Source organism: Syngnathus leptorhynchus, chromosome 14 (assembly GCF_054491065.1).
Source record: "Syngnathus leptorhynchus isolate UIUO chromosome 14, UIUO_Slep, whole genome shotgun sequence".
Classification (NCBI taxonomy): domain Eukaryota; kingdom Metazoa; phylum Chordata; class Actinopteri; order Syngnathiformes; family Syngnathidae; genus Syngnathus; species Syngnathus leptorhynchus.
The window spans coordinates 10,557,483-10,582,259 of record NC_141208.1 but is presented as its reverse complement, the minus strand read 5'-3'; the positions used below and the strand labels follow the sequence as shown (position 1 = coordinate 10,582,259).

General features: G+C 43.1%; 1 protein-coding gene across 4 annotated transcripts; it reads right to left on the bottom strand.

The window, feature by feature from the left end:
• Positions 1-1,713: 1,713 nt before the first annotated feature.
• On the bottom strand, positions 1,714-24,572 carry LOC147046633 (phospholipid phosphatase 3-like). 4 transcript variants are annotated; one of them, XM_085929941.1, is made up of 7 exons: positions 23,830-24,572; positions 19,151-19,225; positions 8,710-8,867; positions 5,331-5,611; positions 5,182-5,239; positions 4,898-5,074; positions 1,714-3,430 (listed from the first exon to the last, which is right to left on the bottom strand). In XM_085929941.1, the coding sequence occupies exons 1-7, from the start codon at positions 23,954-23,956 to the stop codon at positions 3,302-3,304; spliced, it is 1,005 nt and encodes a 334-aa protein (XP_085786067.1). In that variant the 5' UTR covers positions 23,957-24,572; the 3' UTR covers positions 1,714-3,301. The 4 variants fall into 4 exon arrangements, with proteins under 4 accessions (XP_085786067.1, XP_085786069.1, XP_085786070.1 ...); XM_085929943.1 differs by lacking the exon at positions 19,151-19,225 and having other exon boundaries at positions 23,830-24,571; XM_085929944.1 differs by lacking the exons at positions 8,710-8,867; positions 19,151-19,225; positions 23,830-24,572 and adding exons at positions 9,413-9,567; positions 13,452-13,838.
• Between the last annotated feature and the right edge of the window lie 205 nt (positions 24,573-24,777).

Genomic DNA, 24,777 nt, shown 5'->3' with positions numbered 1-24,777 from the left:
TCACATATGCTGCCCTTCAGTGCGGCCGAGTACTATCTGCCTCAAGTTCAATCTGTGCCTTTTTACTGTGGTTTTGTCCCATCAGCAAAACAAAGCATTTCACCTTTGTATTTGAACAGGAAATATGCTATTTCTGCGATTTGAACTACCGTAATTTTTGGACTATAAGTCGCTCCGGAGTATAAGTCGCACCAGCCATAAAATGCACAATAAAGTGAAAAAAACCATATATGTCGCACCGGAGTATAAGTCGCACTTTTGGGGCAAATTTATTTGTCAAAATCCAACACCAAAAACAGACATGAACCAGCAACAACAGGCTAAACGATACGGTATGCTAATGTGACATGTACACAAACGAAGAGCTGAGAACGATACGGTATGCTAACGTGACATATACACAAACGAGGAGCTGAGAACGGGCCTGACGTAACATTCAGAGTTATTCAAGTAAGTATTACATAACACATTTATCAAACCATCTGTGTCACTCAAATTTATTAAATCCATCAATCGTGCTTTATGTAAACAATGCCGCGTATGCGCTGCATATGCTCACGTCGGACCCGTTGTATGTTGCATTTCTAATTATTCCACAGACCCACATAACGATATATAAAGGATATTTCAAATAACTATCATATTAAAACAATATTATCAAACCATCTGTGTCACTCCAAATCATTAAATCCATCGATCAAATTCCTCGTTCTTTATGTCAACGGCGCGCATGCGCTGCAGAGATCTAGTATATGACTATATTGTAGCGTTAACAAAGTACCAGGAAAGACGTGGGTGTGGTAAACGGCTATTTAACAAGAGTTCCCCGAGTCAACAACTCCTGAACTTCCAGCCACGGAGGTGGAAGAGAGCTCCATAGAAAAGGAGCGGGCGTGCGTAAAAGCCATTTCCGAACCCCATCCACCGTCCCGGGACAGCCACCCGGCCGAGCGCCGGCCCCCGACTTTCATCCACGGAGGTGAAAGAGAGCTCCCGTTGAGAAGGACCGGGCGTGGGTAAAAGCCATAATAGTTTTTCAAACCTTCTGTGTCACTCCAAATCATTAAATCCTTCACTCTTCGTCCTCCATGTCACTTACAAACAAAGCCGCTAATGATGTAGTACGTGGGGCCCTTCGTCATCTTCGTCATCTCGTGATCGAATCCTTTGTCCTTTATGTAAACAACCGCCGCGCGGCACCGGTGACGTCACTTGCAGTTCAAATGACAGTAATCCCTTGCTACATTGCGGTTCGTTTATTGCGGTTTCACTACATCACAGATTTTTGAATTTTGAAAATTTGTGAAAAAAAATCACATATAAGTCGCTCCTGAGTATAAGTCGCCCCCCCACCACAACTATGACAAAAAACGCGACTTATAGTCCGAAAATTACCGTAGTTAGAACTTGAAGGGATCTCCCGCATGTGAGACACGTTAGTATGTCCACTATTCTCCAAAGTAAATGTGCACAACCACCCCGCCATACCTATACAAAATCTATATTCTTCCAGAGATCCATTGAGAGGGTTTATAGTCTGGAATGTGCACTATTTCCCCACAGGAAGCTGAGCATGGAAGTTGACCATTGACCCACGCCCAGATCTCTCCATCACACGCAAAGTTGGTGCACTAGTGAATTACTGCATGAAAACCAAATATTTCATGTTTCCACCTGTGAAATTTTGTTAAAAATAGTGAAAACTGCTCGATTTTTGCGTATTTTATTCAAGATACTTTTACATCGTGTAGTGTCATACAACAAATGAACATTGGCAATACAAAAATACTATGAGGCACTTTAAAACAAAAATACTGTGAGGCACTTTAAACAGAAATGTACAGAATTTTTTTAAGCCATCTATTAACAATGACGCTCACCTCTTCAAGCAGCATGTCAAACGTTTACACAGGTGTAGACACAAAGTCCTAGTGATGGTTTTCCACAACAGGCACACTTGCATACACTTTTGATACAATGTAACATACTGAACATAAAATTCTGACGCAGTATAGATTTTCAAGACAATCACAAATGGAACTGGTAAAATGAAGCTTTCAATCAGTGGTTCAAAGTTGTCAAAAAAAGTCTTATTTTATATTACAACAACAACAAAAGATTGCATGAAAACCTGCTTAAAGTCTTATTTTCTATTACAACAACAAAAGATTGCATGAAAACCTGCTTAAATGTGTAAAAAGCCAATGTAACAAATAATCCAATAGGACGTGGAAACTCATCACGATGAGTTTTACGATGTGCCACATCCTTATAAAGTTATTCGTTTTGTGAAGTTGTGCTTTGGTACCTGTTCTAAACAGTACCCCGTCTGTCAATAAGTACATTAATGCCTGTGTAAAATAAAACACATTACTTTGTCACAGGATTTGTCAGTGATGTGAATCATCACTCGGATTAGCAACACTTTTAGTACATGCGCGGCGTGTGACCCTTGTTTTCCACAGTGCTACGTCTCCACGAACAGGTGTTCCGTCTCTGGCTGGACAGAGTGACACATAGTCAGGCTGTAAACGTGAGAACACATATAGACGCCATATGCATCAGGGAAGCATCCAGACACACTCACAAATAGTCTCTCGCACGCACACACTCTCTCTGACGTTTGGTATATGTAAGAGACAGTAATTTTCATTAAATGACTCAGTTGGGGGACTCGTCCTAGCCAGCAGAATGAGGTCCACATCTAATGTACACGTGTACCACACACACTCTAGTGCATTTTTTGATACCAAATCACAAACATCAACACTAAACGTTTACAAAGCTTTTCAAAAGCTTCACTTCAGGTCATTCGAGTGGTAACGGCTGTTAATGTGTTTAGCTAACATAGTGCTAGAAATCAAACATTCCTTTACAACTTGCATATTAACGATTAAAATAAGAGTAATGCAACATCCTTCCTAAACTCAAGGAATTTGTTTTTAAACTGGAACGGGCCACACAGCGAGTGAGTGGCAAGATAATTGCTTGCATGCTGGATGCAGCTGCTATTCCTCACCCCGTGCGCATGGAAGAACTTTGACAGTGGGGGGAGGCCTTCAACTCAAAGATGATGTCTTTCACAAAGAAGGAGGCTGATCAGTCCTCTCTCTTGCAACATGGAATTCTGCAGTAACGTCCAGCAAACACGTGCAGGTTTCCGTTAGTGTTTTTCCTACAGCCTTTTCTCATCTTAGGGAATCTTCTACTTCTTCCACACACTGTTTGAGTTCATTTAGTCCCAGTTAGCGGGGTCAGTGTCTGCCGTAGTGATTTCTGAATGGACAGTTTGCAGGGCTTGCTATGCCATGACGAGATGATTGCTCCTCTCTCTGATGTCCGTTGGAGGGACGAGGTCTTTCTTCACAGGAGTCAAAGATAAGGCGCAACGTCTCCCTTTGGCCTTGAACAAATCTGAGACAAAGAACACCTGGAGAGCAAAAAAAAAAAAGAAGTCAGTGATTTTTGTGTAGGTGATTAATTCAATTTGTTGTCAATTAATCAGTTTTTATACCTCTAACTGAATGTCGATAATCTTTCAATAAGAGTCTCATTTTTTTTCCGATTACTATTTCAACTACTTATCGGATGACAAGAACTCGCACAAACGCATACATATTTTATACATACCGTAATTTTTGGACTATAAGTCGCGTTTTTTGTCATAGTTTGGGGGGGGGGGCGACTTATACTCAGGAGCGACTTATGTGATTTTTTTCCCCACAAATTTTCAAAATTCATAAATCTGCCATGTAGTGAAACCGCGATAAACGAACCGCGATGTAGCAAGGGATTGCTGTCATTTGAACTGCAAGTGATGTCACCGGTGCCGCGCGGCGGTTGTTTACATAAAGGACAAAGGATTCGATCACGGGATGACGAAGGGCCCCACGTGCTACCGGCATCATTAGCGGCTTTGTTTGTAAGTGACACGGAGGACGAAGAGTTTGAAGGATTTAATGATTTGGAGTGACAGAAGGTTTGAAAAACTATTATGGCTTTTACGCACGCCCGGTCCTTCTCGACGGGTGTTCTCTTTCACCTCCGTGGATGGAAGTCGGGGGCTGTCCGGGAACGGTGGCTGGGGCTCGGACATGGCTTTTACGCACGCCCGCTCCTATTCTATGGAGCTCTCTTCCACCTCCGTGGCTGGAAGTTCAGTAGTTGTTGGCTCGTTGAACTCTTGTATTGTCAAATAAAGAGCCGTTTACCAAACCCACGTCTTTCCTGGTACTTTGTTAACGCTACAATATAGTTATATACTAGATCTCTGCAGCGCATGCGCGCCGTTGACATAAAGAACGAGGAATTTGATCGATGGATTTAATGATTTGGAGTGACACAGATGGTTTAATAATATTGTTTTCATATGATAGTTATTTGAAATATACTTTCTATATCGTTATATGGGTCTGTGGAATAATTAGAAATGCAACTTACAACGGGTCCGACGTCAGCATATGCGGCGCATACACGGCATTGTTTACATAAAGCACGATTGATGGATTTAATGAATTGGAGTGACACAGATGGTTTGATAAATGTGTTATTTATGTAATACTTACTTGAATAACTCTGAATGTTACGTCAGGCCCGTTCTCAGCTCCTCGTTTGTGTATATGTCACGTTAGTATACCGTATCGTTTAGCCTGTTGTTGCTGGTTCATGTCTGTTTTTGGTGTTGGATTTTGACAAATAAATTTGCCCCAAAAGTGTGACTTATACTCCGGTGCGACTTATATATGTTTTTTTTCTCTTTATTGTGCATTTTATGGCTGGTGCGACTTAGACTCCGGAGCGACTTATAGTCCAAAAATTACGGTACATATATTTATATAGTCCAGCACTAAGATCTGACGCAAACATTACGGTATGTTTGTTTTGAGGGGTTACTCACAATGCAGTAGGCCACCAGCGCACCCTGAACAAAACCAGCCAAAACATCAGTGGGGTGATGCTTGTGATCAGAGACGCGGGACAGGCCGGTGTAGAAGGACATCATGATGAGGGTGAACTGGGTCAGTGGCCGCAGCAGCCGGGCTCCGTGCCAGGAGAAACGAGACTGAAGGTAAAACTGTAGAAATGACCAAATTCAACACTTATTTATTTGGAATGTTTTTCCACAGCTTGCTATACACAAATAGGACGACTGAGAAACAACTCAACAAAATAGTAACTCACCACCAGATAAAGCATGGTGTACATGGAAAAGGAGGCGTGTCCAGAAAAGAAAGACTTCCTGAGGAGAAAACAAGGAAGTTGGTTTCAGTCAATAAAAATGTCATTTCACCATTCTGGTCAATACTGCTTATTAGTAATGATGACGATACCTGGCCTCTTGTACTCTACTCTCGGGGCCCTGACACTGGTAGTCGGTAATGTAGCCCAGGGAGCAGTTGATAGTGGTGAAGTCGGGTTTGCACACGTCGAGAAAATGCGGGCGCAGGCGGCCCACCGACACTTTGGCGATGTCGGTGAAAGACTGACTGATTGCGCAGCCAAAGACAAACACGCCCACCTGCTTGTACAGGGCAGAGATGTAGGGATTCGCTACAAATGACTTGGAGCCCTCGTTGAGGAAGTAGATCCGGTAGCTCTCCCCAATGATGATCTGATGGGACATGGCAAAATTGAGTGACAGATCCCCTTTGTATAAATTAAAAAAAGAATTGCTGCAGTGGGTTCACAATTTTTTATTTCTACTGTCTCAGAATATTGTGGGATGATGTTGCGGCAGTTGTGAGGTCATAGTTACGGTTGAATGTTTCATTGTTTTGTTGTTGCCAATGATGATATTTCTTTCAACTTCAGATGAGTGGAACACATCCTTCACATTGTCATTGAAGATAAGGAGTGCTTGTTTGTTTTATGATGCACATTTGTTTATAATGTAATTTTTGGACTCTAAATCACGTTTTATTTTTCTTAGTTTGGGTGGAGGGGGGCAAATTATACTGAAGAGCGACTTATGTGAATTTTTTTTCACAAATGTTCCAAATTTAAAAAAAAAAAAAAAAAAGGGGGGGAAACCGCGATAAACGAACCACGATGTAGCAAGGGATTGCTGTAATTTGAATTTCAACTGACGTCAGCGGCGCGGCGGTTGTTTACATAAAGGACAAAGATTCGATCACGGGATGACGAAGGGGTCCACGTACTACCGGCATCATTAGTGGCTTTGTTTGTAAGTGACACGGAGGACGAAGAGTTTGAAGGATTTAATGATTTGGAGTGACACAGAAGGTTCGAAAAACTATTATGGCTTTTACGCACGCCCGGTCCTACTCGACGGAGCTCTCTTCGACTTCCGTGGATGGAAGTCGGGGACCGGCGCTCGGCCGAGTGGCTGTCCGGGGAAGGTGGATGGGGCTCGGACATGGCTTTTACGCACGCACGGTCTTACTCTACGGAGCTCTCTTTCACCTCCGTGGATGGAAGTCGGGGGCCGGCGCTCGGCCGGGTGGCTGTCTGGGGACGGTGGATGGGGCTCGGACATGGCTTTTACGCACGCCCGGTCCGATTCTATGGAGCTCTCTTCCACCTCCGTGACTGGAAATCCCACCTCCGGGGATGGAAGTCCACGCCGCCGCACACCTGGAAATTGACGCCGGTGCTTGGGGCCCTGTGGCGGTGAACTATTTATGTTATCGTTATTTGATATATTTTATTTTGTGTAGCAACTTGTATTTGTTTTTATCGTTACACTTCAGTAGTTGTTGCCTCGTTGAACTCTTGTTTTGTTAAATAAAGAGCCGTTTACCAAACCCACGTCTTTGCTTGTACTTTGTTAACGCTACAATATAGTCATATACTAGATCTCTGCGGCGCATGCGCGCCGTTGTTGACATAAACATGGAATAACGACGAGGCTGACGTCAGGGCACACGCGCGGCGTTGTTGACAAAGGACGAGGAATTTGATCGATGGATTTAATGATTTGGAGTGACAGACGGTTTGATAATATTGTTGTAATATGATAGTTATTTGAAATATACTTTATATATCGTTATATGGGTCTGTGGAATAATTAGAAATGCAATTTACGAGTCCGACGTCAGCGGTGCATACGCGGCATTGTTTACATAAAGCACGATCGATGGATTTAATGAATTGGAGCGACACCAATGGTTTCATAAATGTGTTATTTACGTAATAGTTATCAGAATAACTCTGAATGTTACGTCAGGCCCGTTCTCAGCTCTTTGTTTGTGTTTATGTCGCTATCATTTAGCCTGTTGTTGTTCGTTCATGTCTGTTTTTGGTGTTGGATTTTGGAGTTCAACTGTGATTGTCGTACAATTCTAACTTTTATACGTCTTAACAGGGGCAACTTTCTGTTTAAATGTGTTTTTATTGGTGCAATTCTAAACCTGAGAAAACACGTCGACAACGCAGGGGGCATACCTCCGCAAACCTATAACTTTTGAACAAATGTAAATAAACCCACGTCTAGGACTGACGATAGACATGTGAGTCGGACTGGGGTGGGGGGTGGGGTAGCGTTAACTCACAACAGCTGTTCATGCTCAGGAACTCTTTCTCAGGCCCACGCGGATGTTGTCTTCCAGTCACACAAGTAAAAGTCTTGGCGCGATGTTTTGGGATTAAAGGGCGATAGGGAAGGATACAGGAGAATGTGAAAGGAGGAGGGAAAAAAATAATACAAACAACAGGGAGTAAGGAAGGAAGTTTAAAGAGGACTGAGCAGTGGAGTGGGAGGGAAAGATGGGAGGCAGTGGGGGAGGCACCGCTGCTTCTAATCATCAGAAATGCTGAGCTAGGTCGGATTTTGGAGGGCAGACTCCAGCAGGCGCACATCAGGGGCCACAATTGTTTTTCCCATCTTTCGAGAAGAGCTCCGGTTTCATGAGGCATGTCGGGGTGTTTTCATGTTAGGATCTACGGTTCATCAGACATTTTTGAAGAGCGCGCAGAAATATGCCCCATTCTGGGAAACACTTTTCTGAGGGGGGCAGACGCAACAGTTCATACCAGCCAAGCCTTTAGAGCCCGGTCCTTGAGCGAGTAATGAATATGCCGCTGAAACCACAAAGACAATCACCGGGGCGAGATGGTAATTTGAGGCTTATCTAAAAAGGTCCTGTTTTTTTCCCTTAGTAAAAAAATGACGTGCACATATTTATAAAGGATGTGGCCTCTTGCCATCTGGAGTGAATACGACAAGTGACTTAAAAATTGTGGCTTCCTGCTTTGGCCAGCACATAGGAAGGTCAGATCACATAAAAAAGTTACAATATGTTAGGAAAGATATCGGCTGCTCCTGTTTGTGTTTGCTACAATTCCAGACGTCAACCTGAATGTGTTTTCTTTGCCTGGGTGGGATGTGTCAGCCAAGGGATGTCATTGAGTTTTTGTGAACTGTGTGCTTCTGAAGTCTTTTGAGACTCTTCTGATTATTTCATTTGATGTGATGTCCAAAATGTATGTATATATTTAATTATTTAATTATAATATATTTAATTAATGTTCTCTTTTCTCTTGAGACTCTTGTCTCAAAAAGTATAAGATTTAACTAGTTTCTCAAAAACAGCTTTTCATATCAAAACATTTGAACATCATGACAAAAAAAATTTCCAAGACAAAAATGCAATAAACATAACATGTCAGTAGGTGCTGCGAGTAGCAGTGAGGGTGGCTGAGAGATGATGGTGATAATGGCATTACTGAGTGTGGGGGGGGGGGACTTACAGAAAGGATGGTGATAAGAATGCCAGCAGCACTAAGCACACCGTCGCTAATGGTGTCTCCATTTTTGGCAGGGTACTTGATGGACTCATCGGTGCAGTAAAAGCCTCTACGGTAAGGCTGAACAGCGCTGGTCTCAATGACCAAGAAAGGCAGGCCGGCTATCGTGAAGATGCAGTGAGCAACACGTGGAGAAAGCAGAGGGTGGGGAGATGAAGGTGTGGGGGAGAGATGGAGGAGCTGGGTTAATGATATGCACATTATAGAGGTAATAGGCACGAGCGGGAGGCAACCGAAGAACAGCATCTGGACTGACTCAATCTATTTTGTGGCTCATCTATATATCTTTGTTAAAACGAATGGGGAATTTTGCTTTTAAGCTGGACTTTTTTTTTTAATTAACCATTTTATTTTAAATTCCTTCCAAGAATATATAAATTACATAGATAACTCACTAAAGAAAAACAGTTTTAATATAGTGATTGGTTACGATATTATAGTTCTAATAATTAGAGTGCTGATTTACTTTAAAGCATCATACCAGGCATACAATGTATCATATCAGGCATGTTCTCTATTTTTAGACGTTACTAAAGTATGATGTCAATGTGAGTAAGGACTTATTGAGACGAGCCAACGTTTTGAACTGAGAGCATCCCGATGCATGTTCTTCCACATTCTGCCGCTGCACCTCAACACAACTTACTGAGAGCACAGGCACAGTGACCCCCACTGCTGTGAGCGCTGTGTTGGACACTGTGCTGCTCTTAAAGTGAAGACTGATGCTGTTGTCATTGCAGAAGAATCCTCTCTGGTAAGGCGGCAAGGGTAATTTGTGCAAAAACACAGCGACAAGTATCACTGCGCAGTTGGACAAACAACACAGTGAACTGCATCAGTACATCATTAAAAACAAAATACTCACAGAATGGTGCAGAGAACCATAATAAAGAACACTGAGAAGAAAAACATGTAAGGTAGGAGATGCTATTTTCAAAATTTATCATATAGGACAATGAAAATCTCTTAAGGTTGAAAGAAACCTTTATCATTGTGCAGCTCAGCTCAGGTTGACACAAAGATAAAACCCCCCCCAAAAAAACAAAAACTTGCTGCTCCATGACCAGAGGAAAACACCTCCACTTTTGGCAGACACTCGAAAATGTCCACTTTATAGATGGCTGTGAAGTGTCTATTTCATTGAGTGTCTTTAACAAGTTGAAATAGCCAAGAAATTTATCTGGTGACAACAAACAGAGCACTTGGGAATTGGGCAGCGGGTTCCCCCCCCCCCCCCTCCTTCAAGTTACCGAAAGACAGCAGTGGGGGTATTTTTGAAACCTGAGTGAGGACTTTTCCAACAAAAGAGGCAGACAAAATTTGGAAAACACGTTCAAATCTCTTCAAAGAGGTCTTTAGCTTGACACTGATGCTTTCAAGTCACTCTTTGAATAATTAATCGAGCTCGTCTGAGAAGGTTTAAAGCACTCTGGTGGAGAGGTCAGTGATGCCTGTGGCTGAAGGTGGAGTGGGGAGGATGCGATTTCTTTAAACCAAACCCAATACACAATTGAGTTTCTGAGCCTCTTAACAGCTGAGTGGGCTTTTGAAGTTCTACTTGGCTTGCGGTTGTGGCTGATGGGAACTGCACAGTGCTGGCCTTCCCTTCATATTCAGCAAGATTTATTGAGATGAACATTTTTGTTTTCCTTCACATTTCTCAAACAAATTCAACAGGGAGCTTGAACCATTCTCAACCAAATCAGCTTCATCTTTTGAATTTCTGGAACTGTACAAATACACACAAGTGTACTCAGCCTTAGATGTTCAATCAGAGCTCAACCAAACATTAACCCACAATCTGATCTCAATATCTTTGTGAGTGTCTCTCGGGGGTTGGATTCAAGATGCAAAAACCACTAAACACAAACCACAAGGCCACCCAGGGAACGTATTGTCAAATAGATTGATGACATCATCGGTTGTCGTCGAAAGCTTTTGAAAGACCTAAATGAGGTCAAGAACTAAAAACCCAATCCCACCAAGACCGTGTCAGCTTCTGTTTTCCAGACACTCGTGGGGATTTTTCTCAACTATGCAAACTCTCCATCCATCTAAACAGTGCAACATCGGCAGTGAATGCAGCATCTTGGGATTTTCCCTTTACCCCCTTCGAAAAGCCAGGCACCCCTGACTTTCTCACCAGAAGGGGGTGGTGGGGGCTGTGTCCTCGTCCTCCCAGCAAAAACAACAGTCAGCGAACCGGTTTTTTGCATTAGCACAGACAAGCCAAATAAGCCAACGTTGTCTGGTCTACGCTTAATATCAAGTGCCATTTCAATTATTTTCTGATATAAATAAACAAAATGAGGTACAATGTCCTAATCAAAAACCTGTACACCAATTCTCATGTCTCACACTTTCATGTTTGTCCTGTGCCATGTAGCTGTATTTGAAAGGCTTTGCCAAAATACCGGGAGATGTGACTATTCAAATAAACAGACGCATTTTTCATGCTGAGTGATTCCTCACTGACTGGAACAGAAATGTGTACATGTCTAAGGCACATGTCTGGTATACCCACGCACACGCTCACACATGTAGTTTTTACGCCATACAACCTGCTCTGCTCGCTGTCTGTCTAAGCTCACAGCTAATCTGTGCCACAGGAAAAGCCTGATTTATTTGCATTCAATGCACACTGAGACTTTCTTGACTGAATTGCAAAAATATGTATTTTGATGCACATTTTCTTTCTGTAACATTTTTTTACCTCTAATTCCTAACACCCTTGCTTAAAGTCAATCTTATCATGCCATCATATAAAAATAGCTTTGGTGAATGTGCGTGACCAACTCAAATCTCCTTTCCCCATTGAGATGTATGGCAATGCTATTAATACGTTCCAGCCTCCTTAAAACAAAACAAAAAATGATATTACTTGTTTTTACTCATGTACCTTTAACAAAAAAATGACATCAATTTGATATTCAAAAACTTTGTGACTTTTAAGATTTAGTGCAACACTTTCCGTGGTTTAAAAATGATGCATTTGCAAAGTTGTCAAGGTCCAATTGTATGAAGCAGAGGGAAACTCCAATGCAATTGAAAAAAAAGAAAAGAAAAATCATATTCACTGATGACTAGTGTGCATAAGTGGGTGATCTTCATGGAGTACAGTGCTCCTCAAACTACAACCAAAGTGTGAGAATTGAAAGAGCGATGATTACCAGTTTTGGCCCACCATTTCCTCCCTGTGGTTGTGGCCCTTTAAACCACATGTCTCGCCAGAAAATACACTGCTGGTTTGTTGACAAGCTTCTCTGTGGGGAGGTACGCTCACAGCACAAATCATGTGGATTTACCCTCCCTGGAGATAGACCAACATTGTATCTACTGTAAATCTGTCACAATATTGTTTGAACAAAAGTTGTACTGTCGTTTTCCCATGCTGTTTCAACAGTTTATTTAAGCTTTCTGTCAAATATGGCCTGCCCTAAGGCAAATCTAACTGTACGGTGGTTCTCAATTGGCATCAACCTGGGACAAAAATAATTACAAATTACCCTAATACACCAAAAACAAGTGCAACTAATTTTCAAGAAAAATAAACACAGGGATTAAATGAACTAAATGAGTCACAATATTAGATTTTTCCCTTATATTACTACATTGACCACAATTTGAGCAAACACAAAATTGCACAAATCAGCTCATTATAACATTAATTTTGACTAGCAGTCCACAAAACGTGGTGACCTGGGGTCCGAAATTAAATGAGTAAAAATAGATCAAATGTAGGCGTGAAGAGGAACACACCTTTAAGAAGCTTGCCGAGGGAATATAAGTGTTTCAGCCACAATGACAACCTTAAGTCTGTGTTTGCAGCTGTTTGACATCAAAACCAGTGCTAAGAAACATTCCAGTCTACACGCAGGCGCACGCGTGCGCGCGCACCCAAGCGTACGGGCACGACTGACCCTTTCACCATTTCCCTTAATTAGTCCTCAATACACACCAACATATAATGCCAGATGTGCACATGAAGAGAATTCCTACCTTGTGGAATGCGAGACATTCTGGAAAATCTCATGAGTAAAAGCAGGGTGTGTGTGCAGATTAATAGAAACAAAACGAACTACACTAATAAGTGTTTTACCGTGTGCTCGCAATTTTGAAAGAGATAAAAGATTAAACATATTTAGACCAAAGAGCCTAACTAACTTCAAACCGCTTCCCTTTTTGACAAGTCATGTAAAAAAAAGTGAAATCAAGTTGTAATAAGTGTGTTGTACTTGCAGAAATAAACCAAATCAAAACTGCTTCATGAATGTAGTTTCATTTTGGAGACGTGATATCACAGTGATGGATTCAGAAACATCAATACTCTAAAAACACGATCTCAACAATAACAAATCATTATTTTATTTTTTTATGAATTGCAGTTGACGAATTATACACTGAGACAAACTATGTATTTAGAAAGGCAGATTCGTGTAGGTACGGCCGGCACTTAACTGCAATTGACCGTGTTACAAGGGACCGCAACTCAACCAAATTAAAGCTTAAAACCAATGTCAAATATCACTGAAAATAAAAGGCTGTAAAATGGCATCCAATGTAGTGGCTGTAACCATCTGCAACTTTCTAATTCAAATTGAGCGTTTCGTTACGGAACACATGATGCAACAGACAGCGTTTCTTCAATAAGCCATTTATTTTTCAAACGTGCATTTAGGTCTTACCTAAAAAGAGACAGAAGAGGTCCACTCCGACAATTAATTTTCTCCTGCTGTGGTCTTTACTCAGAGATGTTCCGCCGTTCTTCGTCTCGGCTGCCATACTTATCTCATAAATCAAACAGCGTTGCATTTAAAGAGTTGTTTCGTATTGCAAATCACTGGGAATGCTTTTTGTCGTATTATCCTTCTCCTAAGGAGTAATAGTCTTGCTCGCGAGAAGTTTACTTCGTAACAATTGGTATTAACGTCCTAGCAATCTTGAATCGCGATCCGTCGTTCACTGTGACATCCTTGACTTGTTTCTTCGAGAGAAGCAGTGAGAGTCTGGCGGTTAACTGCCCACGGAGGGAATGAACTGGAGCCCCTCCTTCAGCCCCCTCCCCTCTACATATGAGGAGGGTCCCTCCCAAGGGGGTGGGTGGAGGAATGGGAAGAAGTAAATTGTATTTAATCCCGACCCCTATCAATTTAAGACAAAAAATAAGATTTTCAGTTACCTCTAATAGCATTACTTTTCCTTATTGTTGTCTTTCACGTGAATAACAATGAAGAGAAGGAGAAAAGAAAAGCGAAAAATAAGTAATCAAATAATAAAGTACCAAAATATGTATATATATTCACTTGCGCGCGCGCGCGCGCACGCACGCGCGCGCGCGCACACACACACACACACACACACACACACACACACACACACACACACACACACACACACACACACACACACACACACACACAGGCGGAGTTCCTTTTCGTGATGTGCTGCACCTTCTTGCACCGCTGCCCTCCAGCAGTTCCTGTTCAAGGCGATGCGTTCCCAGTCGTGAAATGTTATTTGGAATTTCTTGATTGGTCTTGAAGTCGTCCTTGAAACGTTTCTGTTGCCCACCCGGGGCTCGCGGACCTCTCTCCAGCTGGGAGTATAACATCTGTTTGAGGAGGCGGGTGTCAGCCAAGCGGATGAGATGTCCTGTCCATCTGAGTTGGTGCTGCATTATTAAGGTGGTGATGCTCGGTATCCTGGCTTCCTCCAGAACGCTGATGTTTGTGTGTCTGTCCTCCCATTTGATCCTGAGTATTTTCCTCAAGGTTCTCTGGTGGTGTTGTTCAAGAGCTCTTAGGTGCCTGCTGTAGGTTGTCCATGATTCTGCCCCATAAAGTAAGGTGGGGAGAACCACAGCTTTGTAAACCAGGAGCTTGGTGTCAACCCGGAGGTCTCTATCTTCAAAGACTCTTTTCCGGAGTCTGGCATTCGCTCCACTGGCATAGCTCAGGCGATGGTTGACCTCAGAGTCAATGTCCGCCTTGGAGGAGAGAAGGCTGCCGAGGTAGGGGAAGTGGTGAACATATTCAAATGCAGTGTTGTCCACATTTATGATGTGCGGAGTAGATGGCTGGTTGGGTGGGGGTTGATGTAGCACCTGGGTCTTCTTGATGTTCACAGTCAGGCCCAGGGCTCTGTATGCCTTAGCAAAGTAGTTTAGGATGCCCTGGAGGTCTTCTGCAGAGTGTGCTGCAATGGCATTATCGTCTGCATACTGGAGCTCCACGACCGTGGTGGTTCTGATCTTGGTTTTGGCTTTGAACCTGTTAAAGTTGAAGAGCCTGCCATCAGTTCTGTACCAAATTGGGATTCCGTGTGGTAGTTCTTCGGCAATGAGATGGAGTATGGCGGCAATGAAGATAGAGAACAGGGTGGGTGCAATGATGATTGAAGCATGTCACGGGTCCCCTGCTTGACCCCCTCCAGTTTGCCTACCGGGCAAACAGGTCGGTGATTGATGCGGTCAACATGGGACTGCACTACATCCTGCACCACCTGGACACCCCAGGAACGTACGCCAGGATCCTGTTTGTGGATTTCAACCTCCCATCTATCCAAGACTTGTACCTGTCCAGGACCAGGAAACGCGCAAGCAACATCTCTACAGACCCTTCTCACCCAGGTTACAGTCTGTTTGAACTACTCCCCTCCGGACGGCGATACAGAGCTCTGTACGCCAAAACCAGCAGACACAGAGACAGCTTCTTTCCCCAGGCTGTTGCTCTGATGAACTCACACCACTCTTAGAGTCTCAGAGTCATTGCTGTGCTATAACATCCTGCTCTCCACACCTTTTTGGATTGTCTACACTGTTTGCACTATGTGTCTTCTCTGCATCCATTGCAGCCTGGTCATCCTGGAAGCAGGACCCTCCCATCTGTGGTCTCTTCTCAAGGTTTCTCACTTCCCTAGTCGGAGATTTGAGTTATTCCTTGCCCTCATGGGAGTTTAAGATCAGGGGATGGCTGAGAATATTGTCATTTGACATTTTCACATGTCCTGGGTGTTGTTAGTCACCTAAATGTTGAACAGAGACTGTGATGTAACGAAGTCAAATTCCTTGTTTGGCACGCTCAAACATGACGAATAAATTCTTCTTGAATCTTGAATCCCTGTTTGACCCCTGTCTTTACAGTGACAGGCTCAGTCAAGGAGATGTTGTTGAGCACTGTGGCTGTCATTCCGTCATGTATTAATCGCAGTATTCTGATGTATTTATCTGGGCAACCATACCTCAGAAGGATGCTCCAGAGGGCCTGGCGATCCACCGTGTCAAAGGCCTTTGTCAGGTCTATAAAAGCCATGAACAAAGGCTGTTTATGCTCACGGCATTTCTCCTGGAGTTGGCGTGCTGTAAAAATCATGTCTGCAGTGCCTCTAGATGGGCGAAAACCGCACTGCGATTCTGGGAGAACTTCCTCAGACAGTGGCAGTAAGCGATTGGCAAGAACACGAGCAAGTACTTTGCCAACTGTTGAAAGGAGTGAGATGCCCCTATAGTTCCCACAATCCGCTTTGTCCCCTTTCTTGGAAATGGTCACTATCAGAGCGTCCCTGTGCTCCGAGAGGAGCACTTCTTTTTCCCAGACCTTCAGAAAGAGGGAATGGAGGTGGCGCTGGAGCTCTGGTCCACCTTCCTTTAGGAGCTCAGCTGGGATCCCATCTGGCCCAGAGGCCTTGATGTTCTTCAGGCTCCTGATGGCATCTTGGACCTCTGCTAAAGTGGGAGGTTCACCCATGTCTGAGGGATGTGACTGAGGAAATCTGACCAGGTTGTGCTGTCAAGGTTGAGGAGTTCCTGAAAGTGCTCTCTCCACCGGTTGTTTATGGACTCATTGTCCTTCAACAGCTCCTACCCGTCTTTAGAGCATAGGGGGTTTTGGCCGCGATGGCTTGGGCCGTATACTACCTTAGTAGCGCTGAAAAAGCTTCTGGTGTCACCAGAGTCTGCCAAACTCTGGATTTCCAGTGCCCTTTCAGTCCACCAGGAGTTTTTAATCTGTCTCACCCGGCTCTGGACGTCAGCCTTGGCTCTGGAGTGAGCCTGTCTCTTTGCTTTGCAGTTGATGTCATTTTGCCAGACACGAAAGGTTTCCCTTTTCTTGGAGGTGAGCTGTTCTATCTCTGTGTCATTCTCATCAAACCAGTCCTGATGCTTTCTGGACTTGTACCCGAGAGTGGCACTGCAGGTATCAAGGATGGAAGACTTGAGCAGGCTCCAGTGTTCTTCAATGTCCTCACGGTATTCCTGATTGAGGCTTTCTCCAAGAGAGGCCTGAAACAGCTGCAGGGCGGCAGTTTTGTTCAGGGTCTCAAGGTTTAGTCTCTGCCTGCTCAGCTTCTTTTGCAGTCTGCCGGCTCAGCTTCTTTTGCAGTCTGCCGGCTCAGCTTCTTTTGCAGTCTGCCGGCTCAGCTTCTTTTGCAGTCTCCTCTTCCTCCTGAGTCTGAGTCTGGCTCTGACAATGACATAGTCAATAAGATGCCTTTGTTTAGAGCGAGGGTGTCTCCATGAACCCTTGAGTTTGTTCTTCTGGCGAAAGATGGTATTGGTGATGGTAAGGGGTATTGAGCACATTTGCTAAGAAGCAAAACCCCGTTGGAGTTGATGTTTCTAATACCTTCCTTTCCAATGGTGCCCTTCCAGAGGTGGTGGTCACGGCCCACTCTGGCATTGAAATCTCCCAATATAATCATCTTGTCCTCCTTGGGGATTTTTGACAATACCTCATCCAGACAGGCATAGAAGGCCTCTTTTCCTTCCTCATTGGAAACAAGGGTAGGTCCATAAGCACTAAGAACTGTTGCCGTCTGGTTGTTTGCCAGCACCAGACGAAGGGTCATCAGGCTGTTGGAATATATTTCTAATTTAACATGAACTCGAGTTACTAATCTGACTCCAATTTGTGACCTTACCCAACTGCCACTCATCCAACAATATGCGCGCTCGTTCTGCAATAGAAAGGTATCAGGAAGCCGGCATTTTCACACAAGAGTGGATTTATTCCTAACACACAAATCTAATACATCACCTGGGTCTCGGGTCCCTCTCAATACACCTCTGTACGCCTCTGTTGCCACCAGCAGACGTACTCTACTTCCGAGTTGCCCAGCCATTAATTATACTACACAATATGCAAATGGCACATCAACAAAGGCATTCTGTCATTATTCTATTGGCTATGTGTATACTGCATTTAACTTTAGCTTGCTCGTATTGGTCTTTCTTCTTCTGCAGAATCACTTGCTCGCTCCTCCTGGTTGTAGTTTTCCATACAGGGTCACCAGTTGTTATCCACCAGCTGCCCCTGGGTCATCTTGTACTCCTTGCTGCTCCTGCGTTATTGTTTGTTCTGGAACATTTCATTCGTGCACATCCTTGCCCACATATCTTGTTTTGTCTCCACCGTCACACACTCAGCACTTTACAGTTTCATACTCTCATACACAGGATGTCTAATGAACTACTTTAAGATCAAACTCTTATGTTCCTTCAAGGCGCTCACTGATTCCCACAGGGAGTTCAGAGAGCTGACTGATCAGTTGGTTCTTGATGGCAAAGCCAACCCCATGGATCCTAGGCTCATGTGGCCTTTCCTTTCCAGAAGAAAGTGTATCCATCCTTTTCCTCCTTCAGATGACCTTCCTCTGCCCGAAAAGAAAACCTGGTGCAAATTGGAGTTTTTGTACGGTGGAATTACTTTTGCTTTTTTCATATCATAAGGGAATTCGCCAGACATAAATGATAAATTAAATATGTGTGTTAAAGGCTTGGCAATACTCTCAATAACCCATTTTACAGTTTTCATATCAATTTCATTACAATCAGTTGACAGTTTTGGTTTACATTTGGGAACAATGTTGATAACTTCCTTCTCATTTATACATCTGAAAGAAAGAGTTGCTTTTCCTATCTATTCAGGAATAATCAGGACTTACAGTACCAGTAATTTTTTCAGCAAATTTTTGTCCAATGTCCACAAAGTATTTGTGAAACTTGTTAGCGATTTCATTCATGTTGTCAAGTGTTTCTTTATTCTCAGTAAAGTAAGAGGGGTAGGTTTTTTGTGGAGTATTTTGGTTTTTAATTATAGAATTGAGTGTTGGCGCAGCCATCGCATTAAGAGCTGGTGCAGCTGGATAAAGACAGAAGACAAATACAACACAGAGACATGAATTTAGTTTGGCCTGCACGTGATCTCCTTTGAGTGAGCCACTGCCATTTATTGATTGCACACAGGTGTGTAGCCACGCCCACACTCACTGGGTCACAGGGTCAATTGGGGACATGACATAAACACCCCCACTTGTTCTTTAACTAACACACAAACATACAGTATACAGTGCACATTTCAATTTCCCAAGTACATAGTTTACTTACCAAATAGAAAACATACAAATTTGTCCATCCTGACCTTAGCAACAGGCTTAGTAAAAACGTCGGCCATCATATCATCTGTAGGGCAATAAAGAAGAAGAATTTTGCCTTCTGAAATAACAGAGCGAACAAAATGGTATCTGATGTCAATATGTTTGCATCGCTGTCGACACACAGGGTTTTTGGATAGAGCAATAGCACCCTGATTGTCCTCAAAAACAGTCACAGGTATAAAGTTCAAAGTATTGTTCATCCCTTTGAATAGGTTCACAAGATATAAGCTTTCTTGAGTTGTTGTAGATAGAGCCATGTATTCGGCCTCACATGTAGATAAGGCAACTGTTTCTTAGATTTCCAGGAAACAATAGCCCCAGCCTTAGACAAACTAAAGGAGTGACCAGTAACACTGCACTGGTCATTCTGGTCAGCTGCCCAGTCTGCATCACTATAGGAAACAAGCTTCAAGTTTACATTTTGCTTTTTATAGCACAAGTCCTGGTCCACAGTGCATTTCAAATATCTCAAAACATGTTTCCCTGCCACCCAGTGTTCTTCTTTAGGTTCAGACAAGTATTGGGTTAATTTACCAACAACAAAACTTAGATCTGGTCGAGTAGATGTCATTACATAAATCAAACTTCCAACCACTTCACAATATTTTTTAGGATCAGCAGGTAGATCATCATTGTCAAATGTAAATTTTATTTCACATGGTGTTGATCTTGGCTTGCAGTGAGGCATGTCAAATCTGCCAAGAATTTTTGTGATATACCTCTTTTGATTCATTTTGACTTCCTTGTTTGTCTGGGCAAAATCAATGCCAAGTCTTAGTTTCCCAAGATCTTTAATTTTGAATTTGTACCCTAACATTTCCTTCAGTTCACTGAGCATTTCAACATTACTTGCTGCAAGAAGAAGATCGTCAACCCAAATAATCAGTAGGATTCTGTCGTTTCCAACATTTTTACAGCAAACACAATAGTCAGCAATATTTTGAACAAAACCATTTTCAATAAGGAAATCGTGTAACATCCTATTCCAGTTTCGTCCTGACTGTTTCAAACCATACAGTGACTTATTGAGTTTACATACTACATACAATGTACATACAATATCAAACCTCCCGTTCCTCTCCAAGGTTCTGGAAAAAGTGGTAGCTGCCCAACTTCACGCCCATCTCACCCGCAATAACATCGCTGAGAAATTTCAATCCGGTTTTCGCTCTGGCCACAGCACCGAAACAGCCCTTGTTAGGGTCACCAACGACCTTCTCATGGCTGCCGATGCAGGCTCCTCGTCACTCCTCATTCTGTTGGATCTGTCCGCTGCATTTGACACTGTCCACCACAATATCCTCTTTAACCAACTTCACTCCATTGGATTCTCTGGCACTGCTCTAACCTGGCTTCAGTCCTACCTCTCGAATCTTTTTTCCCTGGGAGGGAAAAAAATCAGACACACACACTGTCACCTCCGGTGTCCTCCAGGGATCTGTACTCGGTCCTACCCTCTTCATTTTCTACATGCGACCCCTCGGCAATATAATCAGGAAGTTTGGCATCTCATATCATTGTTACGCGGACGACACCCAGCTATACCTCAAACTCAACGCCCCACCCTCTGCAACCCAGCCTCATCCATCTCCCTCATCCATCCTCTCACTGTGTCTGGAGGAGATAAAGGCGTGGATGAATCTCAGCTTCCTGCAAGTCAACAGGGACAAAACCCAAGCCATGTTATTTGGCACTCCCCATCAGATCCATACCTGCCCAATAACAAGCATCTCATTCGCCGGTCACACAATCCCCCTCTCAGCCACTGTCACTGACCTGGGTGTGATACTGGACCCTCAACTCAACCTAGAGTCACACATAAAACACATCTGCAAAACCTCTTTCTTCCACCTCAGGAACATTTCTAAACTCCGCCCCACACTTACCCTGACAGATGCTGAGAAACTTGTCCACGCCTTTATCTCCTCCAGGCTAGACTACTGTAACGCACTCCTCATCAGGATCCCTAGCAAGAGCCTCCAGAGGCTCCAGTACATCCAAAACAGCGCTGCTAGGATCCTGATGAGGGTGCGGAAAAGCGACCACATCACACCCATCCTCCGTTCTCTGCACTGGCTCCCCATCAAATTTTGAATTATTTATAAGATCGCCCTCCTCACTCACCAGTGCATCCTCGGACATGCTCTCCCATACCTCAAAGAATTCCTTGCCCCCAAATCTGCCACCCGAAGCCTCCGCTCATCCAATTCTCACCTTCTCCACGTCCCGAAAACCAAGCTGCGCACCATGGGCGACCGGGCCTTCTGCCATGCCGCCCCCACACTGTGGAACTCCTTCCCCGACCACCTAAGAGCACCCCAATCCACGGACTCTTTCAAAACCGGACTTAAAACTCACCTCTTTACTATAGCATTTCCGTAATTCCTGTTCTCATATCCTGGTTGTCGTCCAGTTGTTTTATACTTGTCCTTGCTTTGTATTCTTGTTTTTACTTGCCATGTAGCACTTTGAGATTCCTCCGAATGTTAAGTGCGTTATAAATATAATTTATAATTATTATTATTATTATTATTATTATTATTGCGGGCCATTGCTTTTTTTGGGGGGGTCCTTATATTTAAATTATTAATTATTATATTAAAATAAACATCTTACTTTTAAAATGCATTTAATTCCATTTGAACAGACCTTGTTATGTTGTTAATTTAACAAAATATAGACTATTTTTTACCTTGCCCACTGGAGGAGGGAGACAGGACACTGGTTTTTTTTTTTTTTTTGCATAAGATTAAGCACACTCGGGTGTCAATACCGTTCCTACCTGTGCGTCATGGATAGCAAACAGGATGTTCCACCTGTTGTTGTCACTAAGGACTATCATACCTCAATAAATGTTTCGAATTTGATGGGATTGTTGTATGGTATACAACAACCCCATCAAATGTATACCCTTTTTTCTTTGAAAAAAAAATACGGGGTTGAAAAAAAAAAACCTTTTTTTTTTTTTAATACATCATATTAACGTAATCTCGCGGGCCAGACAGAATAGATGGCGGACCAAAATTGGCCCGCGGGCCCCTATTTGCCGACCTCTGCTATAGGAGCATGGAAATATGCTGCTTTAACATCCATCTGATGTAGCTCTAAATTGTACTGTACTGCGAGCTGCATCAAAATACGAACAGAAGTCATAACAGCACTTGGTGAGAAGGTTTCATTATAGTCTAATCCTGCCACTTGACTATAACCTTTTGCTACATATCTGGCTTTGTAAATGGTTTCCAACTGATTTTCTTTAATAGCGTAAACCCATCTAACCCCCCACTGGATGTTTTCCCCTCAGGTAAAGTCGTCAAAGTAAAAGTATCGTTCTCTATGAGAGAGTCTATTTCCTCTTTCATAGCTTTGCCCCGCTGCTCTGATTTAGAAGAGCTCAAAGCTTCTTTTGGGGTCTGTGGGGCATCACAAGTCACACAATAACAATAATCAATACTTGTTAATACCTCATTACATTTTAGCTCATAATCAGAATCTGTATAGTATTGAGGGGCTCCTCTCTCGCTTTGGATAACGACCACTCTGGCTGCTCTCACCATCACATTTTAAGTTTGTATCACAAACCTCTATTTTTGCTTCAGGTGGGATTGGTTGCGTCTCACCCAGTTTTGGTTGTGGGGTCTCCACCCTCTTTTTAGACTCAAAATGTTCATACAGGTCATCTGTCTGTCACATTCAATAGAACCTTTCGTAATAAACTTCACCAGTCTATTTTTGGTTACTTTCCCTGTCTCTGGATAGAAAATAAGATGCTGGACTGTTTTTGTCATAGTCAACAAAGATGCCTTTTTCACAGCGTGTGTCCAACTTTTTCTTATATTTATATGCATAACACTCTGACCCAAACACTCTCATTTTGGACAAGTCCGGCTTCTTCCCAGTTAACACAAAATATGGGGTTTGTCCAAGTCGTCTATTATAGTATCTATTTCTGATTATGCCAGCTGTTTGTACTGCATAAGTCCACATATACTTTGGTAAGTTACTCTCAATTAACATGCACCTAGCCATTTCAAATAAAGTCCTCCAGGCCCTTTCAGCTGTCCCATTCTGATGGGATGAATAAGGAGCTGAAGTTTCATGTCTAATAGCATTTTTACATAGCAAAGACTGAAACACATTAGAGGTAAACTCAGTTCCATTATATGACCTTATACATTTAATTTTGTCATAAGGGGCTACATCAGCAATGAACTTCTCAGTAGCTACAACAGTGTCACTTTAAGCTTTAAGAAAATAAGTGAACACAGATCCAGAATAATCTTCAGTGAAAGCTATAGCAAACTTGAAACCATCTTTTCCAGCAGGATCTATCGGTCCAGCCAAGATTGCGTGCACAAGCTCTAAAATGTCCTTAGCTTTTTCATCTGAATCTCTGTTTCTGCTCTGAGCAAATTTACCTTGAATACACACTTCACATGTCATATTAGGCTTTTTTGTTTTAATTTTCATTCCTTCTGTCACGTTTACCAGCTTTAACACATCATCACAATTATTGTCCCAAGATTTCATGCCATGTTTGAATGTCATAACACACATACATTCATCAGTCTCATTTTCAACAGTACTCAAATAAAACAGTATCATTCAAATGAACATCAAAACTCGTACCACTTTTATGGATGAGCCGTTTCTGTCCCTCCTTGAAGATGACTGTCGCTCCTTGCTCTGTAGCCGCTTTAACAGAAAAGAGGTACTGGGAAGATGATGGCACATAGAGCGCCTTCATCATGAACATATCCAGAACGCGGCCTTTATCGTCTCTCAAGCGCAACTCGGCAGTGACTTTCCTCTGCGCAATCCCGGTGGCACGCTCTCCATCAGCCAACTCCAGAATATGGCTATGAGCCTTGAAAGTTGGGTCAAACTGCACAAATCTCCCGATGTCAGTGATGATGTGCTTTGTCGCTTCTGAGTCGACCAGAAGACCCTTCGCCTTGACTCCGTTCGGGGCGTCCTCCAGTTGGACCTTGAATGCAAACGTATGGTCCTCCTCATCCACCGCTTGCTTCACCTTGTCCCGCTTTCTGCGCCGACAGTGCGCGTCTTTGTGCGTGGCGCTCTTGCAGAACTATGGTGTTTTTGAGGTCAAGCAGACGCAAGCGTGCCAGAAACTTGGTTTCCCACAGCTCATAATTCTTTTCATCTCCGTCAAAACATAAACGGTTCCGTCGGTTCCCAAATTCTGTACTGGGCCCATAACCTGTTGGCCCAGCCATCGCAGTAAGAGGTGGTGCAGCCGGATAAAGACAGAGGACAAATATAACAGACATGAATTTGGTTTAGCCTGCACGTGATCTCCTTTGTGAGTGAGCTGCTGCCATTTATTGATTGCACACAGGTGTGTAGCCACACTCACACTCACTGGGTCACAGGGTCAATTAGGGACATGACATAACATTGAGGATGTTCCACGCCATGTACGTTTTTCCAGTTATCCTTTAGCAATCTATGGTAATAATGTCTCTTAGCAGACCGTATGATAGATGTTAATTTATTTTTGTATATCTTGTATTTGCTTTCAGTTTCAGGTGTTCTTGTTTTATTGAAGTCTCTATA